This window comes from Hyperolius riggenbachi, chromosome 1 (genome assembly GCF_040937935.1).
Source record: "Hyperolius riggenbachi isolate aHypRig1 chromosome 1, aHypRig1.pri, whole genome shotgun sequence".
Classification (NCBI taxonomy): Eukaryota; Metazoa; Chordata; class Amphibia; order Anura; family Hyperoliidae; genus Hyperolius; species Hyperolius riggenbachi.
This window is the reverse complement of record NC_090646.1, coordinates 60192959-60205008: the sequence shown is the minus strand read 5'-3', so window position 1 is coordinate 60205008 and position 12050 is coordinate 60192959. Positions and strand designations below refer to the sequence as shown.

Below are 12050 nucleotides of genomic sequence, written 5' to 3'. Positions count from 1 at the left end.
GGTGGGATACATCACAGGTGGGGTACTGGTGGGTGGGATACATCACAGGTGGGATACATCACAGGTGGGGTACAGGTGGGTGGGATACATCACAGGTGGGGTAGAGGTGGGTGGGATACATCACAGGTGGGGTACTGGTGGGTGGGATACATCACAGGTGGGATACATCACAGGTGGGGTACAGGTGGGTGTGATACATCACAGGTGGGTGGGATACAGCACAGGTGGGGTACAGGTGGGTGGGATACATCACAGGTGGGATACATCACAGGTGGGGTACAGGTGGGTGGGATACATCACAGGTGGGGTACAGGTGGGTGGGCAACACGTGGGTGACACAAATCCATAGCAAAAGTTGAATACATCACAAGCTTAAACCACAAGCCCCCCCCAAAAAACTTCTAGTCAACATACCCTCTGTGCCTTGCTGTCTCTTGCTCAAGTTCTCAAAGTCCTCCACATACAGCTTGGCAATTTTTTTCCACAGGCCTCTGCATTTTTTGATGTTGCTGTGGTCCGCATCCCCCTTGTCCCACAGGGCTGGTACCTGCTGCACCTGTAGGATGAGGTCTTCTGATGTGTAGGGCCTCACCCCCTCGCTATCAGACAGATCCTGCTCCATATTGCTGCCAAAGAGCTCCAGCATGAAGTCACTGCTGCTCCACTCTGTGAACGCTGGTGCCATGTGGTCCCCATCCAAAATGGCCACCATACCATAGAGTCAGCATAGGAAGTGTGGTACAACATCCGGTTTTTATAGCCAGTGTGTTGTGCGCTCTCCGGTTCTCATTGGTTTCCATTGGCCGGATGCAACATTCCGGCTCCGGTCCGGATACGTCAGCCGGACCAAAAAATAGCGCATGTTGGAACGGACGCCGGAGTCCGGATCCGGTCCGGCTCCGGTCCGGACGAAACGGACGCATGTGAACGGTCGCATAGACTTTCATTGCTATGCCGTGCGTCCGTTTCGTCCGGTCCGCATGCGGTCCGGCTCCGGCACGGCGATTCCGGATAGCAGCCGCTAATGTGAACCGGGCCTAAGCCCCCTTTAAATGCAGGTATAGAGTTTGCCATAACGACTTCCTGTGGCAATGCATTCCACACCTTCATCACTTTTACTGTAAAGAACCCTTTCCTAAATAAATGGCTGAAACGTTTTTCCTCCATGCGCAGATCATATCCTCTAGTCCTTTGAGAAGCCCTAGGGACAAAAAGCTCATCCGCCAAGCTATTATATTGCCCTCTGATGTATTTATACACATTAATTAGATCCCCTCTAAGGCGTCTTTTCTCTAGACTAAATAAACCCAGTTTATCTAACCTTTCTTGGTAAGCGAGACCTTCCATCCCACGTATCAATTTTGTTGCTCGTCTCTGCACCTGCTCTAAAACTGCAATATCTTTTTTGTAATGTGGTGCCCAGAACTAAATTCCATATTCCAGATGTGGCCTTACTAGAGAGTTAAACAGGGGCAATATTATGCTAGCATCTCGAGTTTCTATTTCCCTTTTAATGCATCCCAAAATTTTGTTAGCTTTTGGCACTTTATAAATCAATAATAATAAGTTGAGCTCTCAGAAACGTCTCTCTCTGCTCGTTCTCTCTGCAGAAATGAGGACATTGGGCTGGTCCTCTCTGAAAGCAGCTTTTCCAGTCCTCAGATGTTGAGAACGCGATATTTGATGTATCCGGGCTGGTAAGTGACTGCAGTTATGTATTCTGCTCTTTTATCCTCCTAATATTCTAATGACAGCTCAGTAAATCCCTTTGATGTTCACATCTAATTTCTGTGATCCCATTATCATTCATTGAGGGCTGAGGAATGGCGGCACAGCGAGAGGGGACATTATTAGCCAAAAGTAGGCATCAAATTGTTTGTTACTCACATCAGACAGTCACTTTATATTTCCAACAGAAGCTCTGTCATCCTTTTCCCATCTCTCTCCATATATATGTGTGTGTATAATATACCCTGGTTCCCTAAAATTAAGACCCCCCCCCCCCATTAGTAACCCTCAGCAAGAATTTTGAGCATGCTTAAAATATAAGCCCTAAACCGAAAGTAATCCCTAGCAGCCGTAAGGGGAAAAAGTTTGGCAACTTGTGTTATTACTGGAGCCCATGGTCTTACAGGCAAGGCCATGGCGCTGTCATTGGGCCAATCACTGCTCCTTAGTGAGTATCCCCCATAGGCTGAAACTTGTGATCACAGCCGCATGGAGCTGGGGGTAAGAAGGGGGTGCAGGGGGGACATCTGAGGACATGAGGGACAGTGCAGCATAGAGCTTGGGGGTAAGAGGAGGATGCAGGAGGACATGGGGACAGCGGAGACATAGGGGGACAAAGGAAGACAGGGTATAGAGGAGGACACAGGTAGAGGGGGGGCACCAGGAGAACACTAAAGGTACAAGGGGGACACGGGCACACAAGAGGAGGATCCAGCAGAGGAATAGACGGCACCAGTGGGGAAGGCAGGCGACACACAGCACAGGAACTTGTGTGCTCATAGAAATATAAGGCATGCACTGAAAATAAGTCCTAGCACATCTTTTGGTTCAAAAAGTAATATGACACTGTCTTATTTTTGGGGGCACCCCAATGTGTATATATATATATATATATATATATATATATATATATATATATATATATATTTGTATGTATACACGCTGTATATCACATCGCATGGGCCTACTTTTTGACACCCAAAGAGGGAGGGTCAGCTTTTCCATGAGGCATATACCATGGGCTACATGCACAGTGACCTCTGTAAGCAGAGTGCGCTGGTGGCCAGTTCAGAAGCTGCCGGGAAGGTGAGAGGAAGTAAACCGGAGTGAGGACAGGTAGCTGTATATTCTGCAGTGTGCTCCAGTGTGCGCTCTGCACCTGCCGGGACACTGGATTGCGTGCTTGGAGGCGGGATGGCGGCACATTGGGGGCGTCTAATTGGTGGTTCCTAGCTTTTGGACTAGGGATAACTCAGGTTGCAGAATAGCTCTAAGTACTATGCTCATTTACAAATACAGTATAATATATCAGTGCTGATTGACAGATTTTGATGAGCACATGACTATTTTGCTGGGGAAAACTGATCACCTGACTGGGAAAAGGAAGGAAGAAGGGGCAGAACACTTGTTGCAAACTGTTAAAAGTAGTGCTGGCATTCAGGAGATTGATATCAGAAACCCAAATTCTCCCACTCACCACAGCACCTGAAGAAGAGGACAGGGTCCAAGTAAGAAGGAGGAAACATAGGAATCGCATGAAGTGACCTTCACATGACCCTGTTCAATTCTTCGGGGGCTCATATGTGGTGTGTGGGAGAATTTGTGTTTCTGAATTCAATCTCCTGAATTCGAACACCAACATAAGGCAGGCATAAGCACTTTACATGTTATAGACCTGAGGAAGGACCAGCGGGGCTGTAACAGTTTGCAGCCAGTGGTGTGTGCAAAACCTTCCTTCCTTCTCTCCTTTCTCATTGGAGATCTTGAGGGGGTTGGCCCAATAGAAGGAAGGCTCTGGCTTAATGAGACAATAGTCTCTGATGTGATTGGGTCAGCAGATGAGGTTTTTTTTTTTTTTTTTCGCTTCGATCACCTCTAACGCCAACGTGTGTGCTTGTTTTTTAGGTCTGATGGTAAGTTTTTATCAGGATCCGTCTCACCAAAGATTGATCGCATCAGTGTGTGGTTCAACCAACCTCTAGAAAAGGCTCGCTTTATGACGCGATGTAAAGGTGAGAGGCGTGTATACTATATTACGTATTGCTTAGTGTATTACTGAGTATAACGCCGCCAGGAGGCAGTATATTCGAAACAACCCAAAGGCATGTACCAATATACATAACCGATCTAAAGCAACACCTAGGATGATTATCCCCCAAGTGATCTTTCTTGGCCGTTTAGGGTAACTGTAGAAATGATCTATCTGCCAAGCAACCGGTTGTGCTGTGTTTAGAGGATTAGTGGGAGTCCCCTTGCTGTGAGCACAATAGAAACATCAGCCAAGGCTTTACTGGTTTGGCCAAACCCATGGTAGGAAATGGCCAAAGTTAGGAGACACCGAACTTTTAGATTTTCATTCAAAACCTTTACAAATGATAATTTTGGGCAATGAAAATCTGATCTGTGTGTATAGCTGTTAGAGGTGGGCCTTTCTTGTTAAACAGCCAGTAGCGTAAAAATATCAGTAAAGCAGATTAATGAGAGTTGACCAATCAGAAGCTTTGATGTGGGAATTCCCACCCCTTATGCTCTGGTTGACTTTTTGCTGGTTTCTGGTAACTCTGCTCCAGTACACTTTAAAGTGGACCCAAGGCAAATCGAAGGGTAAAAACATACTTGCCTAAGAAAAGGGAAGCCTCCGGATCCTCCATAGGAAACCCATGTCCTCCTACAGACCACGGCTGCTACCTGAGACCCTCCTGAAGATCATGTCCATGGTCTTCATGCTCGAGGGCGGCCATGCTGCACCCATACCTGTATAGCACTCCTTTGCTTGTTTGTGAACAAGTGGCTCTGGCTTACTGAGCAGGTGCGGCCGTACTTGCACGGGTGCAGGACAGCTCTGTATGAAGAGGAGTGCGGTCACGATCAGAAACCCAACAAGCTCTAGTCTAATTTCTTTCAAGGGGTCTGCATGCGGCAAGGATAGGGTCGAGGAAGACTTGGGAACACTCTGCAGGATCCAGAGACTTGCCTCTGCTGCTCATGTTTATAAAGATCACAATTATGGTTTCCTTTTATAACCTTCAGTAGAGGAATCTCTCGGGCTGTTTTGATGAAGAAAAACGCATTGCTTCCTTTGATCTAATTAGATTGATTAAAGCTGAACTCCAAAGCTGTGTTAGCTCTGAGTTTCAAATAGTGTTTTACTGGCTGTCATTGTCCCAGTCCCACTTCACCTCCTTCTCCTTTCTGTCCCAGAGGGAAGTTGGAGGAAGTGTTAATCTACACTTCTGGTATCGTTACAGTAACATTTTGTGAGTTTACCTGATTTTAGGTGCGGAGGGAGAAGTACAAATCACAAAGACAAACTCCGGGGAATGAAGTAGGAATCACAGAGACAGGAAGTCCAGAGGGGAAAATGGGAATCACAGAGACAGGAAGTCCACAGGGGGAAGTGGGAATCACAAAGACAGGAAGTCCACAGGGGGAAGTGGGAACCGCAAAGACAGGAAGTCTGGAGGGTGAAGAAGACATCACAGAGACAGGAAGTCTGGAGGGGGAAGTAGGATTCAGACAGGAAGTCTGGAGGGGGAAGTAGGATTCAGAGACAGGAAGTCTGGAGGGTGAAGTAGGAATCATAGAGAGAGGAAGTCTGGAGGGGGAAGTAGGAATCACAGAGATTGGATGTCTGGAGGGGGAAGTAGGAATCGCAGAGACAGGAAGTGAGGGGACACAGTCAACAGTAAAACTTTCCAGATCTTCCCTTGCTGCAATCCAGATATATGAAAAAGTTGTACTGTCTGGAAATCCTTTAGTTTTAAATTGATATTTTATTTTTTACATTTGACAGCCATCAAGTCATCCATTAAGCCATTCCCCTTCCTGGGTAACATTTACCATATAGTTGGCAGAGTCAAGTTTTCAGGTAAGTGGTCAGCTGTGTGAGGAGTGTGTAGAGTGATACAGATGAACCGTTGGCCGATCTCTCCTTACTTCTTACTAGTCCTGAATAAATGTACAGTAATTATTAAAGAGGAACTGTCATGAAAATAACAATGTATAAAATAGCTTCTTTTTTTTATTTTAACAATATTCATTTATAAATGAGACCTAGGCTAAGCATCGCTACAATGTAGAGAGTGTAGCACCATGGAATTGGGAAGTCATCATCCGAGAATACAATTACAAGATGAGAGGAAGACACAAATGTCCCATTACCTCTTAAAAGTTATGTAATATTTGGTACAGTTTATTATGTTTTCTGCAGATGGCTTTATTTTTAATGTTAGTTCTGGCTCAGCTTGGCTGTAAGGTCAGAAGGGAGAGGAAGCAGTATGAGTGGGTTTTATGTACTTGCAGACTGCCAGACCTGTGTAAGCCCCAAATAGGCAGACCTCCTAGTTGGCAGCACTTTGTACTATGCTGGGTGATGTTGTGAGGGATCAGTGCTTGCTAATGACCATTTTATTCTGTTCCAGATTCAGATCAAATGATGGATGTCTGTCATCACACACCGACCAACTCTCTGAGTCTCCTCACTGTGGAGGAAGGGCCAACCCCTCCCCCTGACCCCAGACACGACAAGCGAGAGAACAGCTTACATCAGCAATGCGTCTTAGTTTTCACGGGCTGCTCACTCAAGGAGGAGGAGCTGAAGGAATGGATGCGACAGTGCGCCAAGCAGGTGAGGTATACAGGATTGGTCTGAGAACTTTCTGAAGTGCCTTACAGGGGACCTGCATTGGGGCTTCAATAGACAAATGGTTAAAAGGACACTTGAAGTGAGATGGATATGGTTGCTGTCATATTTAATTGCTTTTAAACAATGCAAATTGCCTGGCAGTCCTGCTGATCCTCTGCCTCTAAAACTTTTAGCCATAGACCCTGAACAAACATGCAGATCAGATGTTTATCTTCAGTTTGATTTTCCAAATGCTTGTTTCAGGTGGGTGATATAAATACTAGACAAGACAAGACAAATAACATTTATATCGCGCTTTTCTCCTGGCAGACTCAAAGCGCCAGAGCTGCAGCCACTAGGGCACGCTCTATAAGCAGTAGCTGTGTTAGGGAACTTGCCTAAGGTCTCCTACTGAATAGGTGCAGCTTACTGAACAGGCAGAGCCAAGATTCAAACCCTGGTATCTTGTCAGAGGCAGAGCCCTTAACCATTACACTCTCCACCCACAAATACTACCGATGCATGAAAGATCAGCAGGACGCCAGGCAACTGGAATGGTTTATAAATAGGTAATAAATATGGCAGCCACTATATCCCTCTCACTTCAAGTGTCCTTCCATATGCATCATGTTCCATGCTGGAAAATGTAGGCTGACATTTCTTGTTTTCCCTGCGTTGATTGTCATCTAGTTGCGCCTGATTAATCCACATCATCAGGCGAATCCAAAAAGTAGAGGAAGCAAGCTGTCCTGTAGTGGCAAGCGCATGCAACCCATGAAACTGGGATTCTCCTCCCTTTTGTTTTTTCTTCTAGACACTGTTTGTATTCAGTTGTCATGGTTGCGTTTAGTGTTTGTCTTGCTCCTGACAGTTGGACATCTTGCTGCTGTGTCTTGTGAGCAGTTATTCCACGGTATTTTCCAAATCCAATTTTGAATAGCCATTTATGGGCCAATTTTACCACCTTCATGTAGTATCGATTTTTAATACGATGAACAGTTTGTGTAGGTAAGCTCTCATACTAAAGGGAGTTGGGGAAATTGGCCAATCAAATTTGGATGTGAGTACATACCCCTTGTTCAGCCCTGAACCAGCATTGCATACATTGTTGCATCCAAGTACCACTACTGCTTGTATTCAGCCCGGGCATCCCAAAATGTCGGATGAAATTCATGGAAGTAGACGTGACCTCAATACTAAGCTGAATAATGCCTCAATAAGCTCTTCCCATTTGTCAGCTGGTATCACCTCCAGTCACGTGACATTTGTTACAAAATGTGTGGGCATCATTCTTCAGTCCAATATCTCTCACAGGAAAAGCTGTTCTAGGTTAAACTGCAGCCAGTGGCTTCATGCATGGGAAGCATTTGTGCTTGTTGCCTACAGCAGCCAGTCCTATTGTTTGTTACCTCTGCACATTAGCAAAGTACGATGGAAGCAGTGCCATATCTATTATATTTTTACCTGCCTTTTTTTTTTTTGGTCTGACCGGGGAGTCAGTCATGACCTCATGCTTTTCAGGCAGAGGCAGTACCTCAAGTCCATAGCTTTACTTACCTTCATCTTATTCGTTATTCATGTTTGCTTTTAGCAAGCCTTGTATATGGTGATTACACTTAAGTTTGGTTCATACTTTGTCATTAAATCACACAGAAACCCCAGAAGAAAGCCTTAAGAACAAGAAGATCGTTAACTGTACACGAGATCCGGAACATTCATGTAAGTCATGATAACGCCACTGTGAACCCAACAATGCTCTAGATTTTCACACAAGATGAACAAAAATAAACCACATCTAAATCTAAAGCGTGTATATAGTTTTTGTGTGAATTACAGTGCTTTGCAAAAGTATTCCCCCAACCGCCCACCCCCCTCTTATCTTCCATTCGTTTTTCTTATCTTTTCCCATTGTCCTCCATGCAGAATCGAGCGCGGAAACGATCGGGCGCGAGATTGTACATGTGTGGAAATTATCTATTGAGCCATCTAAATAGCTCAGAATCGAGCCATGTATTCCCAGCATAAAGGTGCGTACACACGCCGGACTGGAGGCAACGACGGGTCCGTCGTTACCTCCCGCTGGGTGGGCGTGCCAACGACAGTCCGGCGTGTGTACGCACTGTCGGCGGACTGATACGGCTGCTTCTGAGCGATCCGCCCGGGGAATCGCTCAGAAGCAGCCGTATCAGTCCACCGACAGTGCGTACACACGCCGGACTGTCGTTGGCACGCCCACCCAGCGGGAGGTAACGACGGACCCGTCGTTGCCTCCAGTCCGGCGTGTGTACGCACCTTTAGAGGCACTCACAATCTAATCCCTACCATAGTCCTATGTCTATATATGCAATAAAGTCTAGAGCCAATTTAGGGGGAAGCCAATTAACTTATCTGTATATTTTTGGGATATCTGTGATTTGTACATCATGTCTTATCCCAGCTTCAATGTTCACAAGAATTAGTACCTCTGTGTGTGACAGCTACTCCCATATCTGTGATCTGTACATCAGGTCTTATCACAGCTGTCAGTCACTGTTCACATGAAAAGTGGAGTTTTCTGTGTAGGATGTGCAGATAATTGTTTGTTTGTTTTTTGTAGGCAAAACGTCACTTGGACCCTCTACCAGAAGGTTATTTCTACAATGGAACACAGTTTGTGAACTTTCTCGGAGAGAAGTCTGACTATCATCCGTGTATCCTTTGCATTGCTTTGGTCGTGTTCCTAATGTGGAGACTTACTTTTGGCCATAATAAGACCCATACATACTTGCAAGAAAAATTAGATGTTGTTCAAAGACAAATCTTGTCATCCAATAATTTTTATGGTCAATTGATGCGTACAGAGTGGAGCATCAGTGTTCAGTGTCTTGCTACAACCATTCATACAAACAACCAAAGTCAGATGGCTGCACATACATGCTGCTCAGCTTTTTCTGAGCAACCTGTTGTGTTCTATTGAAAGACGGGTGGGGGCTGACAAGCGAGCAGTGCTCATTGGTTGTTTAGGGATCTGTCGTGATGGATTGCTAACTCACGGTACACCTCCTTAAAAAGGACTCAAGAAGTCAAGATTCAGCACAAATAAAACTTTAATCGTATGCTCCAAAAGGGCTGAATCTTGACTTATTGAGTGCTTTTTGATTAGGTAAGTCCACCAATACCCCCCCCCCCCCCCTTTTTCTTTAACTGTTTTTACTGTATTTTGCTCTATTTTGGCACCTATGTTCCAGTTGATCAATTATCTATAAGTATATGGCCACCCGAGGTGTGAGGTATATGGAGGCTGCCATATTTATTTCCTTTTTAGCAATACCAGTTGCCTGGCAGTCCTCCTGATCCTGTGTCTCTAATAGGTTTAGCCATAGACCCTGAACAAGCATGCAGCAGATGAGGTACTCTGACTCAAGTTTTACTGGATTAGCCCTATGCTTGTTCCAGGGTTTTGACTCGGACACTACTTATGCCAGAAGATCAACAGGTTTGCCATGCAATTGGCATTGTTTACAAGGAAATAAATATGGCCACCTATATGTATCCCTCTAACCTCGGGTTCCCTTTTAACAGTTGGGTCGTAGCTGATTTTCTGGTCTGTAGCTTTTGTCACAATCCTGCACGCTGTCAACTAGGGGGGAGTGCGTTTATTGTCACCTAGTTTCATGCTTCGCCTGCTCAATCCTCTATTATTGTCAGCCCGAGCTCTGCCTCTAATGAGCAGTCAGTTGTAGTGGAGAGACTGGTGTATCCTGAGTAATGTTCATTCCCCATAAAATTCTGTTACATCAGTTTTATGGCAGAGAGGAAATCTCCCCGCTTTATTTATCCCTGTAAGTCCTTCCAGGAAGACTCCAGGTGCGGCGGGTTTATTCAGTGCCACGGAACAAGGTGTGCGCCTCACATTAGCACATTTACACTCAGAGGCCTAATCTCCAGCTATTCTCCGAGGTATTATCCTGAAAGCCAGGCGCAGAATAAATGCCAGCCGCCTCATTAAAATGGAAAGTTTATGCCGAGCGAGATTAGAAAAATGTCAGCGCGGCAAAGAATGGATGCAAATACTCGGCTGTGTATTAAGGCTGAACTCCGAGCAAAAAAAAACGCTACACTGTGTAATCGCCTTGTATGTGAAATGTCGCACCTGCCTGCCAGAAGGTTTGTCCAGCCAATCACATAATAGCATGGTCAGCATCCTCTGCAAGATAATATATGCAGCTGGGAATATTCCGATTGGTTTGTTCAAAGCAGCAGCGCACTGATGAGTCATCACTAAGGATGAGTGAGAACGATTTTGCAAAAAATCAATATCCCTTCCGATGCATTCCATGCTTCTTTCCAGCTTCTTACACTTCTGCCTTCTAAACAGGAACTTACACTGTGAAGGTGGAAGTGCAAGAAGCTGGAGATCAGCGTGGGACGTATCAGAAGGGAGGCGGCAGTCTAGGCGAGTTAACCCTTGCAAACACAACCCGAGCTTTCCTACTTGTACTTTATTTATGTTATCTGTCTGCTGTAGCCTTGTTTAACTCACCTGATCCATTGTGCTGCCTCTTCATACCATAGAGCAGTGATGGCTAACCTTGGCACTCCCGCTGTGACAAAACTGCAAATCCCATCATGCCTCTACCTCCCCAAGTTATGCTTAGAGCTGTCAGAGTATTGAAATGCCTCATGGGACTTGTAGTTCCACCACAGCTGGAGTGCCAAGGTTAGCCATCACTGCCATAGAGCATTTCCTGACATCAGGACTTTGCTAACAGCTCATCTAAAGCCCATTTCCGAAAAGTCTGCCATGACCTAGTCCTTCAAATCACAGGAGCATCTAGAAATGCAATGGGAGGGGCTTGGGCTTAGAGGACCACTATAACAAAAAAATCTTAAAACCTAAAATAAAAGTGTTTGCGTACTTATGAATAGCAGGAGTGCACTATGAATTTGTTTTCTTCTATGCTGTTGTCACTTACAATAGACCGCAAAAATCTGACAGGTTTTGGATTAGTCTATTTTCTTATGGGGGATTTTCAGTATCTCCTTAATTGTTTACAAAAGCACTTCCTGGAAAACTTCTGTACAAAGATGTTGGCCAGCCTGCGTGCCAATTTTCACACTATTTTGAGAGTCGGACTGAGCAACTGCTGTTCAGCAAGTGCTTTTGAAGATAAACAAAAGCCTGAGAATCACACGAGGAGATGGATTAGTCTTAAACCCGTCAGATTTCTACTGCCTACTGAAAGCAACGGGAACCTAAGATAAAAGTAATGTATGGTGCATCTTTAAAGGGAACCAGAGAGGAAGCACCCTTGTGTATTTTACCATGTATATCAGTAAGAACATTAGAGAAAACACTTACCATGCTCTCTATTTCCTCCTCACTGCTAAAAGTGTCTGTTAACAGCAGTCACAAGAATCCCAGACTGAGCAATTAAATCTGGCTTTGCTGGGAATGATTATTGCTGAGTCATTATAGCAAAGCCACTAGGGGGCAGGCTTGGGCTTGAAATAACACCACAGAAGACAGACTTAGCTATAATCTTTCCTTAGCAAAGCTAGACTGAGTGCTCGGTCTGAGATTCTTATCAGAGGTGCTAACAGTCAGATTAAACAGAGAACAATGAAACAAAGAGCAGATTAGGTGTTTACTGTCATGTTCCCACTGATTTATAAGGTAAAATACAAGAGGGTGCTTCATCTCTGGTTCTCTTTAAGG

At 45.1% G+C, this 12050-nt stretch overlaps 1 protein-coding gene across 1 annotated transcript in view; it reads left to right on the top strand.

The window, feature by feature from the left end:
* DNAAF9 (dynein axonemal assembly factor 9) overlaps positions 1-12050 on the top strand; it is a 157060-nt gene that overhangs the window by 134214 nt on the left and 10796 nt on the right. Inside the window, exons 31-36 of the mRNA XM_068274655.1 lie at positions 1611-1697; positions 3634-3740; positions 5522-5596; positions 6150-6355; positions 8006-8071; positions 8949-9042. Of these exons, the coding sequence (XP_068130756.1) occupies positions 1611-1697; positions 3634-3740; positions 5522-5596; positions 6150-6355; positions 8006-8071; positions 8949-9042 (635 nt within the window). The remainder of the gene's footprint in view (positions 1-1610; positions 1698-3633; positions 3741-5521; positions 5597-6149; positions 6356-8005; positions 8072-8948; positions 9043-12050) is intronic.